Here is a 24,881-nt window from a genome sequence, read left to right on the forward strand (position 1 = left end):
ATTGGTGAAAAAGTTTAGTTGTAGTTGCAGCAACTGCAATGCCCCAAACAAACAACACCAACTTACTTGTAAAATCTCAACTCCAAAAGTGATCCAAACAAAAAGTCCTCAAATACAAATATCCAGCAGCAACCACAAAGAGTAATCCTACCAGCTCCAGATCCAAATTAAAAGTGACCAGGACATGGACAAAGCACTGGGAGGAGCCTTCTGGACAGGAACAGGAAGTTGGAGACTCTGGGGCACTTATTTCCTCCCAACCCCCCAAAAATGCATTCCTTGCACATAAAAGGGCAGCCAAATGTCAATCTGAGGAGTTATCCTGATCCAAATCATCAATTTCAGAAGGTTTATGCTGCCAGCGATAGATTTCTTGTGCAGAATTGCAATTTTTGCTATTTCAGGCAAAGCAAGATGTTCAAATCTCCCGCCGGATGTCAGCTGCGCGGCGCATCTACGTGTTCGCAATTATTTACTCTTGCGATGCATGATCGCGGGCCCTTATGACGTATTCGCGTTCTGAGCGTCTCGCAGTGCAAGATGGTCGGACGCTATGACGTACTCGCGGTCGAAAAGTTTCACACGATCACGCAATGACGTACTCACAGTTGAAAAGTCTCGCGCGATCACGCAGCAAGATTAAAATGGCACAGCGCACGCAAACCAGGAGGAAAATAACTCGGCAAACTCATAATCACGGTAAGGCAACGCCACGCGCGCGAGATTGTATTTTTGAAGCGCAACCAAGCAAAAAAAATCCGCGAACTCGCGACTTGCGAATTCTTTGTCAATTTCACGCAATTCGCGGACCGCGAAATTGCCAAAAATTCGCAAATTACGCGAGCGGAACGGATTTTCAGCCCATACTTACAAAAGGATTTGCATTGCCATTTTCAATTAGGATTACTTAGGTACCAAGGAAGAACTAACAAACATTGACAAATGCAATAGTTTTCGCCCGGGTACACTAAATACTGTAGAGTCCTAGTGTGTCATTTCAAGGCATACCCTAGATATGACTAAATTAATATGCCATTAAATGTACTTATCCAAAGAACCAATGCTAACCACATGGCCTGTCATCACCCCAGAAGAAGCCACAAGGACGTCCATCCACACAGGGCCAATCAGAGCCCTACTCCAGAGGACTGCAACCCACCAGCGCCATGATCACACCCATCGTGAATGCCTCCATCTCTTCTGTAACCTTCCCAGATGCTTGTAAACACGCAACTGTCCTCCTTTGCTGAAGAAACCCTCTGCGGACCCTTCGGTGCTCGCCAAATACAGATTGATATACCTGCTACCATTCTCGGCCAAGGCCTTCAAATCAAGAAGCGATGCATCACTGGATACCTCAACAACCACCAACTCCTTGACACCACTCAGTCGGGTTTTAGACCCAACCATAGCATGGAAACTGCCCTCATCACCACTATGTATGGTATTTGCATAACTTTGGACAGAGGGGATATGGCAGTTCTCATCCTCATGGACCTCTCCACAGCATTTTACACAGCCTCACATTTCATCCACATCTGATGCTTAAACCGGGGTTGAGCCTTCTCCAACATCAATTCTACAATGTCGAATGACAAGTGTGAGCAACTGGTCATCGATCCCACCCACATCGCAGGACACACGCTCAACCCCCACCTTCACCTCCAGCGACAGAGTTAAGTACAAATATACCACACAGCTCACCTGGGCCGACCACTACAGCGTCCACTTCACCATCTCAGGACCCACTACCACCAGCCCCATGCCCCCCAGCACCACGCACAGAGACTGGAAAAAGATATTGAAAGACCAGTGGAACAACACCCTGGACTCCAACCTTACAGACACATCACTCAACCCAGAACAAGCCGATAAGATCCCAGTGGATCACAGAATGCGATTACACAATTGCCCTCACCAAGCCGGCCAAATCAAAAGGACCCACCAGAAGAGCCAGTCAGGTCACTGAGGAGCAGAAAACAACCAAATGCATCTGCCGCCAACTAGGGAAGAGGCGCAACATCCAAAAAACAAAAGAGCACACTACTTTCAAGACAGCCCTCAACCAGTGCCACCATCTCCTGAAAGAAACAAGGAATAATGCCCTAGCTGATCGTATAGAACCCAGCACAAACTGCAAGAAGGAAAACATCGTCATCGTGAAGGAGTTCTCCAAACCCGCAGTCGCTGAGAATGACGTTACCCCCTTCCAAGAATTGTGTCCAGGACAGCACTCTCTTCAGCAGCTCCACACTCAGCGCAGGCTCATCTCTGCCCAGAGCCTCCTGTCCTGCCAGGGTTCGCACCAGCTGCACGTCGCTGCTGGAGGCAATCGCGCTCCCACCTGCTGACTCACTGTATTTACACTGTATTTTGCTCCCAGTTTCCTGATATTTCAAGCGTCCCCTCTGCTTATTATTTCCTGTTTCCTTTTTAGGTGTGATTCTGTTTTAAGGTGTACTTCTGTCTATTCTTTTGTTCTAGTTTCTTCCCTTGTCAGGTGTTTTTCCCCCCATACCCGCTTGCAGTTTTCAAACCTCTGCGGCCCCGCCCCCTGACACAGCCCCCCGCCTCTCCTCCTCCAGTCCTGCCCCCTCCCTACTTAATGTCAGCCGCTGCTCGGTCAAGTTGCTGCGCGCCTAAGGCAAGCCCGTCTGCACTTGTCTGTTTGCGACCTGACCACGACCAGCGCCAGAAACCCTGGTTCTCCCAGGCCCCACCGCTATGACTCTACCTTCCTCCACGTACTCAACCCCGGAAGACACACCGGCTGCACAAGACCCTCGCCCATCACCACCCATGGACAGTTCTCATGCAGACGCTGCTGCAGATCTTTCACCATCGACAACAAACCCATGACCACCGAAGGCACACGCAAAACAAAACCCTGACGTGCATCCTCCTCAACGTACGCTCCCAGCATCGACACGCAGTAGAGATCTGAGACCTGCTCGACACCCTCTCACCTGATGTAGCCTTCTTCACGGAAACCTCGACCAATGCCACCTCCGGCTCCGACATCGCCACGGCCATCCCGAAGGATACAAAATCCAGAGAAAGGACCGCTCCTACCGTCCTGGAGGGGGACTCGCCATCATATACAAGACCCCCTCTGGCTCTCCACATCCAGCACAAACAACCCCCACTCCAACACCGAACACCTGAATTTCCAGATCCAGACTATCCCCAGGAACACGCTACACGGCACCCTCATCTACAGACCACTAGGACCTCGCCCTCAGCCTGCCACTACCACCCCCAGCTCACCACACCCCAAACCATAACCTCTATGGACTACATTCTACTCAGGGACCTGAACTTCCACCTCAACAACCGCAAAAATCCCAACTCCATCACTCTCCTCGACAACCTCGCCACACACAGAGCCAGACATAACCTCGACCCAATATTCTCGGAAGGAACAAACATCCGGGTCAGCCTTACCACCCAGCCTCCCTGGACAGACCACCACTGTGTCCACTTCACCTTCAACACCACCACAGCTCCTTAGCCCGCTCAGGGGCACCCAAGAAGGAACTGGAGCAAGGTCACAGAGGAACTCCTCAGCACCACCCTCCTCCAAGACCCTCCCCCAGTGCCACGACCAACACCAACTCCGCAGCCACTGAACTTCACCGCTGGATCTCCTGTTGCGCCGACAAACTTGCACCCCTCTGCCACCCTGCCAAACAACGCCCTCTGAAGGCCGCCTGGTTCACCACTGAACTACATGAAGCCAGGCGCTCCTGCAGACACCTAGAGAAAACCTGGAAGAACCTGAAAACCGCAGAAGCACGGACCAACCACAGGAGCGTCCTGAAGGAATACCACCAGCGCATAAGAGACACCACACAGACCTTCATTAGAGACAAAGTCCAGGCCAACACACCCAACAGCAAGGAACTGTTCAACGTCATTCAGCAGTTCACCAAACCCCCCAGCGAAGCCACAGATGTCACACCATCCCAGGAACTCTGCGACAAACTCATCTCATACTTCCATCCGAAGATCAAAGCTCACTATGACAACTTCAGCGAACAGACGCAGAACACCATCTCTCTGCCTTACACCGCCGATAAACCAAAAATCATGACCTGGAATCCCGCCACCATCGAACACATCACCGCGATCATGAAGAAAACCCCTCTCAGGTGCCCCAATGAACCCCTGCCCACCGCACAGATTCCACAGGGCCACCGCCGCCGCCATCCCACTCAAACTTAGACTGATCATTAACACATCCTTCATGTCCGGCATCTTCCCAGAAGACTGGAAACGAGCATAGGTCAAACCACTCCTCAAGAAACTCACGGCTGACCCTACTGTCCTGAAAAACTACCAGCCCAACTCTCTCCTCCCTTTTGCAGCTAAGGTCACCAAGAGACTCGTGAACGCCCAGCTGACCACCTTAATCGAAGAGCACTCCACCCAGTCTGTATTCTGCAGTAACCACAGCACCGAGACCGCCCTTTTCGCCGCCACCGATGACATCCGCATGCTACTCGACCAGGGTCACACCGCAGCCCTCATCCTGCTAAACCTCTCCGCAGCCTTTAACACCATTTCCCACCGCACACTCGCAACCAGACTTCATGACGCAAGGAGCCACCCTCAACTGGATCCAATCCTTTAGGGGACTCTAGAAATATCAGGAAACCGCCATCGTAAGACAGGATGGGCTCAGCATTGTATCCTACGCCGATGACACCCAGCTCATCCCCTCACTCATGAAGAAACAGGAAGACACCAGATGCCGCTTCCAGGAAGGAATGGTGAACGTAGCAGCCTGGATGAAGGACAGCTGTCTGAAGCTCAACTCAGAGAAGATCGAGGTCCTCATCCTCGATACCTGCACGTCCGCCTGAAACACCACCTGGTGGCCCTCAGCCCTCGGGAATCCACCCATCCCTACAGACCACAGACAAAGCCTTGGCATCATCCTCGACTCCTCCCTCTCCATGAATCGCCAGATAAATGCAGTCGCTTCCACCAGCTTCAACTGCAAGTGCATCCTCCACAAGACCCTCAAATGGATCCCCTGACTGCAGAAAGATGGTCACCCGAGCACTCATAGCCATCAGATTGGACTACAGCAACACCTTATATGCTGGAATCAACAGAGGCCTACTGCACAGACTCCAGACGATCTAGAACGCCACCGCCAGACTCCTACTCGGGACTCCGCGCCATGAACACATGACGCAACACCTACGAGAGCTCCACTGGCTCCCTGTTGAGAACAGGGTCACCTTCAAAGTCCTCACCCACGCCTACAATTCCCTCAACAACATCCTATCCAAATACATCAACGAGAGAGTCTCCTTCCATGTACCCAAAAAGAACGTCCGCTCAGCTGACCTCGCCCTGGCAGAAGGCCCCCACATTCGCAGAACTAGAACTGGCAGGAGAGCCTTCTCCTACATCGCAGCCAAGACCTAGAACGAGCTCCCCGTGCACATCAGACGCTCCCCAATCCTGCTAACTTTCAGAAAGGACCTCAAGACCTGGCTCTTCGAATGACCCGAAGCTGCGACTGATCTGGAACTGCCCCCACCCTCAGTGCTTTGAGACCCTCACGAGTGAGTAGTGTGCTTTACAAACCCTTGATTGATTGATTGATTGAGGACTGGAAACACATTGAAGTGAGGCCCCTCTTGAAGAAAGCTTCCTCCAACCCAGCAGAACCGAAGAACTACCTGCCTATCTCTCTGCTCGTCTTCCCAGCAAACATTCTCGAGAAAGCATTCAACCAGCAGCTCCTCGAACACCAAGAACACAACAACCTCCTGGACCCCTCTCAATCCAGATTTCAAGCCAACCACAGTACAGAGACAGTCCTGATTGCAGTCACCGACGACATCAGAGCCCTCCTCGACTGTGGAGAAACAGCAGCACTTATCCTCCTGGACCTGTCAGCCCCTTTTGACACAGTCTCCAATCACATCTTGATCAACAGACTCCACCACATTGTAATCCATGGAGATGCACTCAAATAGATCCCCTCATACCTCACTGGAAGAACCCAGAGAATCTGCCTCCCACCGTTCACTTTGGAATCCAATAAGATCATCTGCGGTGTCCCCCAAGGATCGTCCCTCAGCCCCACCCTCTTCAAAACCTACATGACCCACCTGGCCAACATCGTCAGATTGCATGGACTCAACATCATCTCTTATGCCGACAACACCCAGCTCACCCTCTCACTGTCAGAAGACCCCTCAACCACCAGAGTCAACTTCCACAGCTGCATGATGAATGTCACCCACTCGATGAAGAACAACTGTCTCAAGCTAGACACAGACAAGACGGAAATCCTCATGTTTGGGAACAACACCTCGCCATGGAGCGACGCATGGTGGCCTGCAGGACTCAGCCCACTCCCCACCCTGACAGACCATGCCCACAACCTCGGCATCATTTGGACAGCAAGTTGTTCATGAAGAAACAGGTAAACGCAGCCTCATCCCCCTACTTCGTCACCCTATTGCATGCCCCGCAAGATCTTCAAGTGGTCCCAGTCGACACCAGAAGGACCATCGTGCAGGTCGTTGTCACCTGCAGGCTGGAATACGGGAACACCACACGCCTCCAGAAGAAACTACAAACAATTCAAAATCATCGGCAAGATTCATCCTCGACCTCCCCAGAAGGACCCACATCACACCCCACCTCAAGAAGCTACAGTGGCTCCCGATCCAGATGGCTGTGTGTGGCAGAGCATTTGCTTAAACTACTGACTGTTGCTGCAGCCAATAGGAGTCTGCTACAGTTCTCCACAGCCAGCATCACATGTTTCTGAAAGGAACCCTAGCAAATCCCTCTTGAATGTGTATTTCTAAAGAAGCTAGTCTATGCAAGATGTATAGGCCTTTAAACTACAACCCCCATAACACAGCGGTGCCCTGAGCACTGTTATGGGCAAACCATGCTGGTGTTATCAGTCTCTTGATAACCTGCCCACACATTGTATCCCAACCCTCTGCTTCTTTCACTATCTTTTTGGGTTAACCTAAATGGTGGTTGGCCTATCTCACGCCTGACTACTCTCAAGTCTCACCATATGCACTGCTTCCCCCCGGTCCTTGCATCCTTGGTGGCCAATCAATCATTTTGGGAAGTTTCATTCCACTCACAAGGCACCCTCATTAGTTCTAATCTTTTCATTCTCCTGCAATTTCTGTTGCTTTGAGGCAGACAGAGCTCTAAAAAGGAAGCCAATTTAACTTGTTTTGAGTTCTGGGTGCATTTATAAAGGTCTGGGCAGCTGTCTGGACATGTCTTGGTCTGTGTCATGGATACCAAAAATGATTGTCGCGCCGGGCGCCAACAACTCTAAAGCCGGCCCTGTGGATAGCTTTAGGTATATTCCCCTGCATGTGTGCATGACTGTGTGATCTGTGGCATGTCTGCCTGTTCAAGCTCTACGTGAAGTCAAATCTGTGGGCTTTGCCAAAAGTAAAGCTTGTCTTTCTTGGGATTGGTTTATTTGTGAAATGTAAACATTCTACGACATACAGTTGTAGGTATTAGGTATGGAATGCACGCGTCCTTCGCCCTGAGGGGGTGATCGAAGGTCTGGTTTCCTCCTAGTGCTTATGTGAAGAGTCTCAGCACACCTGTCGGTGGGAGTGGCAGGTGCCAGCCTCAGGGGTGGCGTTTCTTATGTTCATTTAGTGACACTGCCTGTTTCAGGGAGTGTCCCTGGATATGAAAGTGAAAGTGTTGGGGTGCCGGTACATAAGGAGGCCCCTGCTCTCCCCGGCCCATCCCCACAGGCCCTGAGACCAGGTGCACCGTGTACCTGTCCCGTCCCCAGACATGAGCGCCCAGGCAGGAGGAGGCTGGGGCCGGCTGGACCCTGGGGCTCTGCAGACCTTCCTGAGGGGCCGAGTCCTGGTCAGCAGGGAGGACACCGCCCGAGCCCTCCAGGGGGCGCTGTCGCAGGTGGAGCCCATCCTGCAGCAGGTCCGTGCCCGGGACGCCAGGTTCTGCTCCATCGTCCAGAGGTCCGGCAGCCACATCGAGGGGCTGAAGGTGTCCGAGCCCAATGAGTTCGACTTCTTAGTGGCGGTGAACGGCCTGCCTGCCCCCTCTGTGGACACCACCTGGAGCTCAGCTTCCTCAGTAGTGGGGGTAGCCGACCCGCCACCCGATTCTTCATTCCGCGCTGTGATGCTCGGCTCCATGGGCGCACGCTTCATACCACTGGGGCCCCCGGCCACGGGGATGCCCAGTTCTGCCCCCTGCGCCCTTATGGTGCCATCAGACCAGTACCGCTGGGCTGACGTCATCGGGCACTCGAGCCTGCTGCTCCCCGAAAAAGTGACGAATCTCTTGAAAACGCACGTCCGTGACGTCACCGTCTCTCAGGCAGGTAAGACGTTCATTCAGATTATCAGGTGAGCTGCCGCAGGAATGTGTGTGGCACGTGCTTGGTGACTCGATGCCTGATCTGTAGAAGAATAGTGCCGGGAAAAGGTTCTCCCAGAAGCCTTAAACCGGCGCTCCTGGGTGTCTGGGCGCTAAGGCTGGTGGTCTTAAATCCATCTCATGCATCCACAACTCTGCAGTCCTGTCTCTTCAACCCGCTCTTGCCGGTTCTTTTTCATCCTGCTTTCTTTCTTTGTCACTGTCATTCGCAGAAACTATCCCAAAATGCAGGGGCGTGGCTTCAGGAAGGACGTCTTAATCTTTTTAGGTCGAGTTCAGGGCTTTAAGTGGACCGGGTCTCACCTGGTCTGAGCTCCCACAGTTTTTTTTAAAGGGGGCCTTGAAACGAGCCTCTATCGGCTCTGTGCTTGCGCACTTGTTTTCTCAGTAGAATAGAGCACCTGCAGTCCTGCTGTGTGAGTGGTACTGGTTTAGTGCCATTTTATATTTCCTCTTTGATTCAGTGTCATATAGTTTCCTCCATGCCCTTTCAAGGCGCTTGAACAAGCTATTTTCTGTCTTCAGTGGTTCGTTGAACCACGGAGAGGGAGGATGTTGCCTAAGCATGGATTTTGGCTTAGCTGGTAATGTTGTTCATAGCAATTCTGTTAACCAATTATCAATTACAGGTTGGCTTAGTTCAACCCTCTGTGTTAACTAAGGTAAAGACCTCAGAAGGCAGGCGTTAAAAGCGAGAGTATCACATTTGGACCAATTCTGGTCAATGTTTTGGGCTTAGTTGTTATCAGAGGCATTGAGGGTTGGTGGGATGCAGAAAAAGGTCCTGCAGGATGGTCAGACCATAATAATGAGATAGGTGGGTCTGTGACTCGATAATTCTCGTTCCGGTGCCTACTCAACTCACGGGGTCACACTCTGCGACTCTGGGCAATAGCTTGCTTAATCTCCACTACGGCCCCTCGCGGCGGGATGCCTGGGCTTTCACCTTGTGGATACCCTGCCGGGGTATCTCACAGGGGAATACCAGGACGGGTTCCCTAAGCAAGCGCTTAGATACCGTGTCGGTGATTTGCGCTATATAAATACATGTACATTTGTGACGAGACTTGGGATTTGAGAAAATATGGGAGCCAACAGATGGCCTGCTTCATGAGTGGGAGGAGAATTAATTAGATTAAGATTCATAGCATTCAAATTCACGATTAGTGTTTGAGAGTCCAAGTGGCATCCTCTTGGTGCAAATTGAAATCAGATAGATTAAGGAGTCAGAGATTGTACATTCATGTGTAAATTGGAGAGAAAAGAGCAAGCTTTCATATGCCAATAGAAGAGTAGTACCAAACTCACAGCACAGCCAGAGCCCCGGCACTAATTAAACCAAATCAATCTGGACTTGGTCCATGCACCAAAGAGAAAGCAGGAAGTGACATTCTGCATGTACTGACCAATTAAAGAGCCTGTAAAGAAGAGTGACATGAAGACGACAAATGGTAAGCAAGAGGAGGGCTCCAAGTCCTTTTCTATATACAACAGTGTCTCGCAAGCACGACGCATGCGCTAGCGTATGCACTCGTAGATCCGACCCTAAAAAAAGAGTACCCCGAGGAGCCTGCAGCCAGTGGAAAGACACTGGCCACAGAAAGCTGTAATTGGTCCATGCTCCAAGGCATGATGAAGACTGTAAGCACAGGAGGAAGCTGAGGCAAGGAAGAGGCACTTACCAATATGCAGCAAGGGAACAAGAGTGACAGGAGAGCCAACCGATTGTAAGTAATAGTAATGGGCGGGCTGTAAGACTATATTTAAGTTTTTTTTTGTTTACAAGAGATTTCGCAAGCACAGCGCAAGCGATATGCAGACAAAACCTAAAAATGTCAGTGATATCAAATATCTTTCTATTGAATATTTCAGTGAATTAATTACCTTGAAGAGAAGTGGCCACTTAGGGAGGCCATGCCCACTCACCAAAAGGACCCTGCGTTTGCTGTCTGAAAGTGACACTAAAAAATAATTTGGGGGCATATCAACAAGACAATTATCGCCGCTTTAGCGGCCGTTTTCATCCGGAAAGGTGCGATAATTGTATCACCTATTAGCAGGGTCACGCTATCACGTGAATCCTTGCCTCAGCGCCCTTTCCCTTAACGCCAAGCTTTGCATCTCTAATGAGATGCAAAGTGGGCGTTCCTCCCAGAATAACAGGAGAAATGTCACTAACCAACATTTCTCCTATTATCTAGCCTCACGCTAACCTGCAGAGTGACAAGAAAAGTAGCTCTAACCTTGGTTATCGCTGCTTTTCTTTACGCCTGCTTTTCCTTTGACTAAACAATGTTAGTCAATGGGTGGTGGATTATAGGGCTGAGACCACCCAGCCCTATCAACAAGGATATCGCCAGTTTCCATGGAACATCACTGGAAAACCAGCGATGTTCCATGGAAAACATCGCTATCACAGGAATAATTATCCCCATTGTGCTATGCATTGGTGATACAGCGCTAGCATGGGGATAATTATCTGCGATAGTCGGCGATAAAATTCCTCACGCTAAGGGCGACCAGCGATAATTATCGCTGTCGCTTGTTGATATGCCCCTTGGAGAAGGATTAAGTGGGCCAAGGTTGCTCCTCTTGCAGACCGTGGAGATAAAATGAATAGAGTAGCCCAAATCCATGTTCGGGGCACACAAGAAATTATTTAGTACACTGAGGGAGTGTTTCACATCCCATTATACCAACAAGAGTAGGCCCTCGAAGCCAAGTCGCACTTGGTATAATAAGCCAAACAGGAAGCAGAGGAGCCCCAGGCGAATGGGGACATCTTGACTACCAGAGCTAGTAGGTAAAATTACAAACAGATCCAACTAAAGGCGAATGATTAATGGAATGCCCTGTACTAACCAAATGTATTTGATGCCTGATCTAATAAAGACTCTAGACACTGCTAGAGACTGGTAGCTAACAAAGGCCATAGCCCAAAAATCCGGCTGGTGGACTCAGTCCACCCAGACACTTGCTATAGCCATTTTTCAAACCTGTATGGCTGCACCGAAGAAACAAGGGTGGATGATATAACTCCCCTGAACTCTCTTTCATCCCTCTCCTCTTCTTACCATTGGGCTGAAGGAGACAGTGAGGGAAATTATATCTATCTGGTAAAGCGGCTGAGCCAGGCGTGGTCCCAGGAGACCTCTATCTGGGCTGAATATATAGATAAGTTAACTTCCCTGGTCCTAGCAGGAATGGAAATTCCAGAGAGTAGGTAAGCGGCCAAGATTGTACCCATCTACAAAAAGAGCCATAGAGACTTCCCTGCTAAATACAGACATATTTGTCATATTGACGTCATTCAAAAGATCTTCTGTAGGTAGATCCTGTTCCAACTGGAGCACTGGATAGACAAACATGGAGCCTTGTCTTATCTACCAGCAGGGTTACAAAGTAAGAATAGTAAAATAGACCAGGTCTAACTGCTCGCTTCAGAGGCACAGCTCCCACCTTTACTTTTTGGAATAGACTTAATAATATCCCAGTCCTCTCTGAATACTATAAAGCTTTAAAAGAGTTTGTGACACTAGATAAATCGCATAGAATTAAATCAATCAATCAATCCATCAGGGGATTTTAAAGCGCGCTATTCATCCTTGAGAGTCTCATGGTGCAGGGGGAGGCAGCTCCAGGTCAGTTGAAGAGCCAGGTCTTGAGGGTCTGTCTGAAAACGTGTAGCATGGGGGAGCATCTAATGTCGATCAGGAGCTCATTCCAGGTCTTGGCCGCGATGTAGGAGTTCTTCCACCAGTTCTAGATCTGCTGATGCGCAGGGGTTTGGCAATGTGGGTGGATCTCAGGTTTCTCTTGGGTATATCGGAGGAGATTTTGTCATTGATATATTGGGGTCCTGTGTTGTGGAAGCATTTGTAGGCTTGGGTGAGTATCTTGAAAGTTACTCTTTTCTCAACGGGGAGCCAGTGGATGTTTCACAGGTGTTGGGTGATGAGTTCATGCCGAGGGATTCAGAGGACGAGTCTGGCTGCGGTGTTCTGTATGGTCTGGAGTTTGCAGAGCAGATACTTATTGATCTCGGCGTAGAGGGCGTTTCCATAGTCCAGGCTGCTGGTTATGAGTGTGTGGGTGACGGTCTCCCTTGATTTGGGGGGGATCCATATTAAGGTCTTCCAGAGGATGAGGAGGGTGTTAAAGCAGGTGGAGGCGACGGTGTTGACTTGTCGGGTCATGGAGAGGTAGGAGTCGATTATGATGCCGAGGTTCCGGGTGTGGTCTGTGAGGGTAGGTGGGGCTGCTGAGGCCAGTGGGCCACCAGGTGTTGTCTCATGCAGAGGGGGAGGGTCCGAGCACGATGGTTATGCTACATAAAATACATGCTGGCAGAACTGAACCTTAGTGTTCATTGGTAAAAGGTTCACCAGCTCTCCCTAAGGATCTTTTAAAGGATGCTTATATGCAAAGGGCAGACCACGGCTCCCTTACAGATGCCTTCTTAGAAACCAAACCCAACACAGATTTCAAGCACTTCCTTAACTATCTGGCAGCCCCTGGGTCCCTGAAACCTGTTTTTAAAGTTTAGATATGGGAGTTTCCTGGTCTTAACATTCACTTCAAAATGGCATCCAAAAGAGGTTGGAAATAATGTGTGCCCAGTATTTCAACAGTCGGAAGAGACTTTGTTGCATTTTATTTTCTTCTGCCCTGGTTACAGCCGACTTAGGAAAAATAGGATTTTCCAAATATGTAGGATGTTAAGCTGTTCTATAGATATTGACCGGAAAACGGATGTAGTCGTTCACCCATAGTCAAAGTGTGTAATCCACCAGTGGGTGCAAAGATGTAACTTTTTAAATACTGTGCACCATTTGTCTTTTAATCTATAAGCACTGAGGAAGGCAATGTGGCTGAAACGCATTTGCTTTGATTAAAGTAATTTCGAACTGGCCCGTAAGTGCTCTGCAATCTTTCTTGAAACATGTATTCGTGAGCCTACTCTCACTTTGGCAGCAGCACCTGTTGAGAGCTGGTGGGATTTGTTGTGTTGTATAAGGGTGAGCGCAAAATCCGTTCCGCTCGCGGATTTTGTGAATTTTCGGTAAATCGCGATCCGCGAACTCCCGCGAATTTACCGAGAATTCGCAAATCCGCGAGCAGCGGATCCGGGGGCAAAAGTTGAAGCCTGGCCTGTTGTTTGTAACTATTTTAGGATGGCGCCGGCAAGCTGCCAGCGCCATCCTGAAATAGTTACTAAGTTAACTTCAACAGGAAGCTCTAATAGATAAAATATGGCGCTGGCAGCTTGCCGGCGCCATCCTAAAATAGTTAAAGGATATGAAGGGCAGGGTTCATTCTGGCACGATGGCAGTGATGCATTCATCACCCCAAAAACAATCGTGAGCATTGTCGAGGCTGGGCAGGTGTGCTTTCTTCCCAAATCTACAGTCGAAAATCAGCTGTGATGCTGGATAGAGGCCTTTGCATCCTTGACTTTCACGAGCGCAATCCCCTGGCTGTTCCTGTGACCAGGAGCTTCTTTCTCTTAATTTGCTGCTCTGATTGGTCTCTGACTTTTTATACACACCAGAGCCAATGTGAGTTATTATAGGAGAGGAATTAAAACAATAATGCTCAAAATAAGCGATCCTGAAACAGCCTGCAAAACACGACAATACAGTGGATCAGCCCGCTGTTAACCCACTGAGCTGGCTTACAGTACCCGCCCCCAAGCAAGTGCGTCATTTGATGTGGGTTGAGTTTTTTTTCTAATTTAGGAAACACCTTGGGCCGCTGTTTGCCTATTCTGCTCTGGTTTTCATCTCGTCCCATGAGGAGCGGTAAGAACATCTGAATCAGTGGTGTCACTTGTGACTGCCGACTGATCTATTTCAATGACGAAAGGTGTGCACTCTAAAACCCCCCACAAAAAAACACACTGCTCCTTCGTTCGTTATCGGAGCAGATTGTGTGCAAACCTCTCCCTTGTGAACCGCCCCCGCAGTCTCTTGAGGACAGACCCAGTGAACAAGGGAAACCACGCACAGAGGCAGACTCCCAGGATTCCAATGTGACGAGCCGAGCCACTTTGACACTTTGATCTGCAATGAACTCGCGCCCAGGCTCCTTCGTGCAGTGCTTCAAGGCGCTAAGAATATTCTCTTGTCCTGGGCTTGCTGCTCCTTATTAATCGTAAGCATTGTCGAGGCTGGGCAGGTGTGCTTTCTACCCAAATCTACCGTCGAAAATCAGCTGTGATGCTGGATAGAGGCCTTTGCATCCTTGACTTTCACGAGCGCAAGCGGGAAAAAAAAAATCCGCAGATCCGCGGATTTTGCGGATCAACAATACACGAATCCGCAAAATCCGCGGATCGTGGATCCGTGAAATCCGCCCATGCCTAGTGTTGTACGTATAAGTATGTATGTGTATTATTTACTGGCGGTCGCCAGTAGATAGTTATAGTTCGAACCTAGTTTCCCAATAACTTTGGTAACGGATGACGAATCTTTGCGCAATTTTCAAAACTCACGGGGTGCTTCGGCCAGCTTCTGTCTTGATAGTTTCGGGGTGATTCGTCAAGGGGGGGCGAGAAAAAAGGAGGGTCCCAAAAAGTGTTTTCTCAGTGTTATTTTCCATAGGAAACTTTAGACACAGCTACAGCTCGAACTGCTGAACGGAGTAACCCCAAATTTGGCAAAAAGGTAGCCCTTGGTTCAGAAAGAGACCTTTTAGTTAAATGGTGTAAATCTGTTCAGTAGTTCCTGAGAAATAAAAAAAAAAGAGGTCAGAAAATCAATTTCCCATGGGTTAAATTTAGACAGGGCTACAGCTCGAACTGCAAAACGGAATTACACCAAATTTGGCAAAAAGGTAGCCCTTGGTTCAAAAAGAGACCTTTCTTTTAAAATGGTGTAAATCCGTTCAGTAGTTGCTGAGAAAAACTAAAAAATTAGGAACCCTCCCGACCACAAGCTTTATTCTAATTGGCTGTCAACACTCCAAACCAGGAAGTGTTGGCAGCCATCTTGTGACTCGGTAGAACTGAGTCACAAGAAAACAGAAAAGCAAATGCGAAAAACGAGAAAAGGGGGCAGGGTAGAAACACCCTGACCTCCTAGGCCTGCATAGGGGGTCCCTCGAGGACCCCCAGAGAAAAAAAAAGATTTTTTTTTAATTGGCAAAAGTCGTGGAGGATCCGTGGATCCTGCCGTGAAAATAAAAAAAACTCCTGCGCTTCATTATTATTTAGCCCCCAGGTGGGCTAAGTCTCTGGGGCATGCCATATTGTAATTGCGAGGACCCAGGGGGACCCCGCAGCCCCATGGACCGCCACACCGGGGCTTTTCTTAAATATTTGTGGGGGGCACATGGCCCCCCGCAGCCCAGAGGACCCCCAACAACAGAACAAAAGAACCTGTGTGGAGGGCTGGAGCCCCCCACACACCCGGGGGACTGCACCTCCCCGGCGCTGTTTACAGGTTGGGAGGAAGGGACGTGCGCCCCCCCCTCCTGGAGCCCTTGTTGGCCCTGGGAATCACCACCCCCTAGGGCCAGCTCCGGCAGTGTCCGGGGTACCCACCCCCGGGACACTGCTATTTGCAATGACAGGGCGGGAGCCGTGCGTCTCCCACCCTGTCATTGCAACCTGCTTTGCTTCATTGAAGCAAGATCAGGTAAACCTGCTCTTGCTTCAATGAAGGGAAGCAGAATTGCTTTTCCACACGGGCAGCTGCATGTCAGCAGCTCCCCATGTGGAAGAGCAATGCCGGCTCCTAAAGGACTCGGGGAGCTGGCGGGACCGTGGGGGCATTGGGGTTTCCCCCACAGTCCCCAATGGGTAGGGTCTGCCCCGGGGAACGGGGTCCCCGGGGCTAGAAGTGGCCCAGGAGGGGGGCCATGCGGCCCCCCTCCACACCAGAAAAATAAATAAATAAAGGCCAGCCCGAGGATGGGTTCACTGGGGACAATAGAGGCCACAGGAGGGGGGCCACGCAGCCCCCTCATAAAAAAACAAAAAAATATGTGGCCATGCCCCAGGAGATGGGTCCCCTGACCGGAATTGGCCATGGGAGGGGGGCCACGCGGCCCCTTCCCGTTCATACACTTTTTTTTTTCAAGAAAGGGGCCAGGCCCTGGGGGATGGGGTCCCCAGGGCCTAAAAAAGGAAAAAAGGGGGGCCACACAGCCCCCCTTCTAAAAATGTTTTTTTAAAACACCGAAATCGTGCCGGAGGGCCCGCCCTCTCCCAGCAACACTCTGCAAATGCGCCCGGTAGCACGTTTTGAGTTAAGGAATTAATTCCCCTTCAATCCTGAGGGACCCTGGGGGCCAACTAGCCCACCAGGTGCCTCCAGTAAGCGCCACAGGCCTGCGTTGCAGAGAGGTGGTCCAGGCCATGCCCCTTTTTACACCTCTCTGTAATGCAGCTCTGTGACGCTTAATGGAGGTACCTAGTGGGCTAGTTGGACCCCAGGGACCCCTCAGGATTCAAGGGGACTTAATCTCCCAACTTACAACGCACCAGGGGGCGCGTTTGCAGAGTGGTGGAACAAGGGGCCATGGCCTGGTACGAATACTTTCCAATGCTGCTGTGTGGGACTGACTGGAGGTAATAGTTTGGCAAGTTGGCCCTCAAGAATGTCCTTGGGGGCCAACTACCCCTCTTGTTACCTCCAGTAAGCCCTACACAGTGAGATTGCTAAGACATCTTCGGAGGCCATGGCCCCCTTTGTCGACCACTCTGCAAACATGCCTCGTGGCAGACTACGGGATGGGGGATGAAGTCCAATTTAGCCATGAAGGTGTTTGGGGGCCAAGAATTCCTCCCGGTACCTCCTGTAAGTCCTACGCAGCGGAATTCCTGAGCGATGGTTGGACGCCCAGCACCCTTTCTCCACCACTCTGCAAACGTGACTGCTAGTTAAAGTAGCATATTTCTGCGCCTTCTGTTGCTTCTTTCTGCATTTATTTTGCTTCTTTCTGTGCATTTCCTCTTCTTTCTTCACATGCCCTACCTCTGTAGGCATAGTTAGAAATTATCATTTTAAAATTCTTAGAAATTCACTGAAAAAACCATAGGTTTCAGGGGCGTTACAGCTAGTTGGACATTTCACTTGTACAAAACCAGAGAAATTCCCTGTTATAGTTAGTTCAGCGAACTATAATTCGCACCCCCGCAATGCACTGCTGATTAGGGGTGGGTGACAAATTCCGCTCCGCTCGCGGAACTTGCTAAATTTCGGCATTTCTGCATTCCGCGCGGAATGAGCAACTGTCGAAACATCCGCGATCCTCTGTGAAACGGAATTCAGGGCATGCATGAGGTAATTAAACATCACCAGGAAGTGACCAGGAGGCTGCTTTCTCCTCATGAGTTTCTCAAGCACCATCCCCGTGTAGTTCTTGTGACCGGGAGTCTGCTTTCTCCTCATCTGCTGCTCTGATAGGCATCTGACCCTTTATAAACAAGAGGCATATGAACTCGCATTGATTTGAAGCCTAGTTCGGCCATGCCCCACACACACTATCAGTATGTACCGTCTTCCCGCCATTTTCCCACTATGATGGACAGCTAACTCAAAGTGGAGAAGTGTGGCTCAATGGTTAGAGCAGCAGACCCTGATGCAGAGGTCTGGCCCGGGACCAGGGTTCAATTCCCGCCTCGGCGGGTCTTGGGCTCAATTTCCTCGGACCCGATAATTCTCGCCTCAGTGCCTATTCTAATCATGGGTCCCACTCTGCAACTCTGGGCAATAGCTTGCTTAATCTCCACAACAGCCCCAACAGCGCTGGGATGCCTGGCTTCACCTTAGGGGTGCCCAGGAGTGGACATTTCACAGAGAAAAGCCAGGAAGGGTTCCACAGCGGTATGCGTACAGCACCAGGACACCCCAGCTGGGGTATAGGTGTGCTTTACAAGTACGAATTCAAAGGACCTCTGCGTCATTCGGCGCGGTGGCAAACTTACACACATACATGGTCACTGAAGACAACTCATCAGTGATGTCATTTGAAGTGTCATCAGTGATGTTATCAGTGATGTCACTGACCATGTCATGAGTGATGTAATATTTTACATCATTAGCAGTGCATTGCGGGCGCACAAGTTATAGTTAGCTCAACTAACTATAAGAGGCGAATTTCTCTGGTTTTATATGAGTCAAATGTTCAACTAACTATAACGTCCCTGTTTAGTGAATTTCTAAGGTTTTTTAAATGGTAACTCCTAACTATAACGTGCCTGAAACCTATGTTTTTTCCAGTGAATTTCAAAGGTTTTTTAAATGTTAATTTCATATTTTATTGTTTCTAAAATGTATATTATTTCAATTTTTTTTATATTTTGGAACTCTATTATGCTTCTTCTCTTTTTCTACTTAAAAAATGATGTAATGTTTTATATATTCCCCCCAAAATATGTATATATGGTTTTTTTTTTGGGAGAAAACTGCACTCCCATACCGGTAGCGTACCAAGCTCCATCACCACACTAATCCTATCCGCCATTTTGCTAAACTCGTAAATTAGGCGCATTTTGTATCCGACGACTTTGTCACCATGTCCCGCGTAATATCATATACACATGAAGTCACTCCAGGTGCTACTGTGGTATCTGATGGGTACGCAGTACCAAGCCAAGTTACGTCATGTACATATGGGATCGCACCCACTGCGCTTTGTGTATGCAACAAGAACACGCTGCCAGGCCCTGTGTTATGTCACAGACGTATAGTATCGTGCGGGGTACGCCATTCCCTTTTTTTTGTCTCAAAAGTATATCTAAATAACTTTAAACAGTATGTGAGAGCAAGCGATAATCTAAAATATTTTAAACATTTATATATTTCTAACTGTAATAAACTTATATAATGATAAATATATTTTGTCAAAATCACGTCGGATGCAGTCTCCTTGTGCACTAGGTGCGCGATTGCCATGTAACCTTAAAAAATGTTTTTGATTAGTTCATGACATTTCCCTTTGTAACAGTTGGAGGACCCCACCCACTTTACTCATTCTCTCCACAGCGTTTGAAGACAGACAACTCTTCTGCTCAGAAAGCTTTTTAGAAAAGTGTTTTTCTCTATACACTTATACTACCCACAAAATGCAACGATCATCTTGATCAATATTCATGCTCTGTACATTAGCCTTTCACGTGTGATTGCCATGGATCTCAAACGTTCCATTAAAAAACAAATATGTGTTACACAATGCTCCTGGTGTGTGTGTGTGTACATTATCGTGCTGCCTTTCGACCTGGGTATTGGTGGCTCTAAGGAGTATCATCAGCCATGGGCAAAGTGCCCATCCTAGATCACATGTAACAAACAGTAAACAGTAATGTATAGATTTGTATTGCTGTTCGCTCTGTTGTCAGGCTTTACCACTATAGTAGTGTGTCATATGTGAGACTTTCAGATTCACGTTTGACATACATTGCTTGATTATAATGAGCGATATCACTGTGTATGATGTAGCCTCACTGCTGATCCTCCTTCAATCCAAGCACATTCACATGTGTACACTTCGCGATAGCAACACTTTCAATAATACCGCACAACATTGACATGCATGCCTGCACATATCCACAACCTTGACAACGACATATAAAGTTCACCATTCAATCTTTTCAAACACCATCTCATTAACGATAGTTTCCGCCCTCCCGACACATGCTACACTAATCTAAATTGCACAGTCTGCGAGGTCAAAACTACAAAAGAAACACACATAAGTAAACTTCCTGGCCAGAGAGGAACTGAACAACGCCCAGGTCCCTGGAATAATTATTCACACCCCTACGCTGGCCTGGTGTTCGCAAGCCCAGCCCACTTTGCGTACGTATAAATAGGATAACCACGACACCACATGTCCCTCTTCTTCCACACTACCTCAAGTGATATGCAGCATCCACCTTGCATATCACAATGCGCAATGAAAAAAAGAAATGAATCTATGAGGTGTACACCATCCTGGCAATCAACACGGGCACTGAATTGTGAGCCCTACCACCCGTCATCTACGAAAGGGATCCATGAGGTGTACACTCTCCTGCAATCAATACTCCATCTTATCTGTGAGCACTGCTGTCTGTAGTGTTTGCTCACACAACAATGACAGCAGGTAAGCAGAGCGGCCTGGGTGCACAGGGCCTCCAATTGAGCACGGTGTGGGGTACATCAGCCTGGCTGCGCAGGTGCGAACAAACGATATTGCTGTGCTTAATGATGTGATCTCTGACTTCATTCAGTCTTATCTCTGTCACATTTTAAAGACCTACTGGACCGTACTGTAGGCCTGAGCCAGCGGGCAGCACTGCCCTACAGACACGTGGCGTTGGCTTTTAGGACACTGTAGTGAGCTTGTTACTAAGTGTACATGCACACAGGCTCCCGCCGCTGCATTACACGCGCACATTATACTTCTAGCATGCGCTCTGTTCCTTTCTATAAATACCTTCGTATAATATATAATTATTAAACCTTGTGAATTCTCAAGCACTCCATCTCCGAACCACGATTACCACTTGGTAGATCATACTTCAAAAACTAAGGATGCACTCAACTCCTATTTTCTATCAAGCTTGAAATAAACCTTCATTTACCTCCAGATGTTTCCACCATTAAATTATTTCTCCCTTTTCAGACATTCCATTGATTGCCTCAAGAAGGGTGGAGGGGGAGCTGACCCCGCAATGATGGCCTGGGCATTCTGACACCTTTCATCGTGGTATCAAGACACCGCTCCCTACCGTATAAACGTACCCCGGACTAGGAGCTTGCACCAACACATCGTGGGACACACCAGTGGTGGCAGGTGAGCAGTGAAGCCTCCGTGTGCAAGACCTACAATTGAGCACAGTGTGGGAGAAGGGGCTGGGGTGCAGCACCCTGGGTGCAGCACCCTGGGTGCACAGGTGCATGCAAGCCACTTTCCAGTAGCTAATAATGTAGGACTATATTATCAAAGAATGGCGATTACATTATCACCACTTTAGTGGCAGGAAACTGCCGCTAAAGTGGCTACAATAGGCTTGATAATATGCCCTTGACAATTCCCACAGAAGCCCAGGCTTACATCAGAACCTGGGCTGGAATTTACAAGGGCATATTATCAACCCATTATCGTAGCTTTAGCGGCAGTTTCCTGCCACTAAAGCGGCGATAATGTTATCGCTGTTCCTTGATTATATGGCCCATAATCTCTGGCCTCATGTGTTCCATTTTAAGGACTTGCTGAACCACACTCTTTCTCACGGACCCCAGCGTCCTAGACAAACGGGTGATGAGAGGGTAAACACTAAGGGCTGGTTGCATGAGGCTGACGCTCTGTCTCCTCCTCCCTCCCTTCTTTTGACTCTCCCTCCCCTTCTCCCTTTCACCCACTCCCCCTCCCTTCCATTCTCAATATGGTCCTTTCATTCGGACTACCTTTCTTTACCTCTTCCACATAGCTCACATACTTTCATTTTTGTCTTGCAGGTTTCCTGCGCTGCTTCCACTGGAGTCCAACCCACAACACTTTTTTTTATTATACTGTTTCTTCTATTAAAGTTACGTTTCTATTTATTTGTGTTTTAATGAAGGTTATTTTTTTCCAACTAAATAACTGAGTGTATAGGTCTTCATTTTCTGACAACACATGTCTATTATTTATTGTAAAAATCATCTGTTTATAGAAGACTTTAAGGACAAATTTATTTAATATTAGAGTGCACCTACCAAACATAATCTAACTCACTATTAGAAAAATGAAGCCTGGGTAATTGTACAACTGCAAGAGTTCTATGAGTGTATCACTAAAGAACACCATAAGTACTGCCTGTGTGATTACCGAATAAATAAGGCACTGCCCAGGACCACCGAGGCTTCAGGGACTGCCGAGGCTAACCCTGCATATTTAAATAAAGCCCCAGAGTGTGGTGATCCCCAGACTTCAGTTGGCTTCAAACCCCCCGAACAATCAGTAAACAATACCCGGGAAGGTGGCCCTCCCCTAGGCTGAAAAACATCTCTGAGCCCATCCGCGCCTAATTTACATGTGACATTAAGATCCCCAGTCCTACAGCGACCCTGCAATATAATAATTGGATTAGCCATGGAATATTACCCACCTGGGGCCTCATTTAAAAAAACAAATAAGACCCCGCTTTTTGTTTTTGTTTCTTCTTTTCTCCCCATTTTTACCATCCGCATCCCCTCTATTTAAGCGATACAAGGTTTTCCTCCTCTCGCTTCAAGTAGTCGAACAAGTATTTTCTATCACAGGGTGGACGCCATGCACCAGTCGTCTAATAGTAAACACAAATGTCCCTCGAATGCACACCCCGGAACATTGTATGACCTGCGCCTGACATGTCGCCCTCACTAGGACCATGAGCGATTTGTTAATATGAACGCAAACTAACACTACTTACACACATGTAGTACAGTGACCAGAATGTAGTGAAGAAGCAGAGGAAGCGCAAAATATGAATCCTACCAGTAGTCAGGTGGTACTTCAATGAGGCGACGACCCTAGCATGAGTAGAAACAGCTACACAAAGAAAACGGGTCTTCAGCCCAACGCAAGCAATTTTGAAATATTGCTGACTGGTACTTTCTTTTTACCTTCTCCTGCTCGTCACCTAATTTATGTAGTGAAGAGGCAGACAGCAGTGGATCCAATAGGTAGATTTATTACAAGCGAACAAGACACCTGAAACAACCACCAACAGGAGCAGACAGCAAGGCAACCGTCTTCTCCAGCACCGTGTACAAACTCTGCAAGGTTCCCCCATGACAGCCCTGTATTCTAACATTACATACTTATATTCAAGTAGCATTACATACTAACATTCTACTATGACTTACATTGGAATACTACACAGAGCACATGACTTTACAGCAATGAGCTCATGGTTTCATGCATGAGTCTTGAGACCGGTAGGCATAAGTATTTTGCTTCCCACTCCCTAAATTGTATTAACATACACTAACACTTCTTCCACAGGAATGCTACAGCGCCCAGAGTACATCACTTTACAGCAATAAGCTCACAATTTAGGCTCACAGTTTAATCCCCGAGTCTTCACACCAGTAGGGGCGAGTTGTTCACTTCCCATTCCTTATATATTATAAACAAATACTAACACTACTTAAACACTTATACTACAGCGGCTAGTATCCTACAGCGCCCAGAGCCCATCACTTTACAGCAATCATCTCAGTTTCATCCCCAAGTCTTCACACCAGTAGGCGTAACTACTTCTCTTCCCCCTTCCTATATACTATCAACACACAGTAGCGGTCAGTAGTTCTATTCCCACTCCCTGTATGGTATAAACGCCTACTAACACTACTTGCACATGTATGCTACAAACACCAGACCACATCACTTTACAACACGTGGAGATTAAAAGTTCATAATTTTTTTTAAACCTAACGATATTTTTTTGCAACATTTTCTCGAACATTTAACGGCATGTGCAGGTTAAAAGTTCACTATTGTTTTAAGTTCCAACAGTGCCTTCCAAATGAAAGTAGCAGGTGCGGTTGAGTGGTGCAAATTTTATCCTATATTATGTACTCCACGTGCAAACTGCTTTTTCTTAACCAATCACAAAGATACCTTTCCACAAAATGAATGAGCACCCTACTTTTAAAAACAATGCTTTTCATCTCCCAATCAGGTACCGTTTTGTATGCGAAAAGAAACTAGTTCCCCATCTTTAAACATATCTCTTATGCTACGAAGAAACTGCATGAGCTACAGACATCTTTCCATATCTTCCAGCCATACCTACAATATGCTAGTGTGGATCGTAGGACATAGCTATGTTTTCTGGTGCAAGAGGTATGCAGAACAGGGACATATTGACTAAGACCTAGGTTTATAAAATGTGGACATTAAGGGCCATATGTATCATAGTTCCGTTTTGTGAATTTTAAATAGCGATTTTTAAGGAATCGCTATTTAGAATTCGCAAAACGGTATGTATGTAAAAAATCGCATATTTTTGCGATTCCTTAATCTTCTTTATTTGCGAATTCGCAAATAAGGAATAATTTCCCATTCATTCCTATGGGCCAGGAGGCCCATAGGAATGATTGTGAAATGCATTTCATTTTGCTATTCGCAATTTGCTAATCGCAAAATGAGATTGATTTCAAGGGTGCAGGGGTGTCTCAAGGACACCCTGCTGCACCCACTGAAATCAGCATGTGTGTGCATATGGCGCACATACATGCTCTATGGGCATGTATGTGCCTCACATGCCACATTCACAAATGCCAATTTGTGCATTTTTAAAAGAAATCGCAAATTACCACCAATTGAAAGTTGGTGGTAAATTGCGATTTCTTAAGCTTAATTCGCTATAGTAAAATGCTTCATACATAGCATTTAAGGAATCGCAAAAATGCGATTCCTTAAATGCTATAGCAAAAAAAGGAATCGCAAATTTATGCGATTCCTTATGATGCGATTTTTTGATACATATCAAT

At 47.9% G+C, this 24,881-nt stretch overlaps 1 protein-coding gene across 1 annotated transcript in view; it reads left to right on the forward strand.

Annotated features, from left to right (window-relative positions):
• Positions 1-7,818: 7,818 nt before the first annotated feature.
• The window catches only part of LOC144820067 (protein mab-21-like 3), an 88,177-nt gene continuing 71,114 nt past the window's right edge, over positions 7,819-24,881 (forward strand). The window contains exon 1 of the mRNA XM_078677720.1: positions 7,819-8,374. Within this exon, the coding sequence (XP_078533846.1) occupies positions 7,819-8,374 (556 nt within the window). The remainder of the gene's footprint in view (positions 8,375-24,881) is intronic.

Source organism: Lissotriton helveticus, chromosome 2_1 (assembly GCF_964261635.1).
Source record: "Lissotriton helveticus chromosome 2_1, aLisHel1.1, whole genome shotgun sequence".
Lineage (NCBI taxonomy): Eukaryota > Metazoa > Chordata > Amphibia > Caudata > Salamandridae > Lissotriton > Lissotriton helveticus.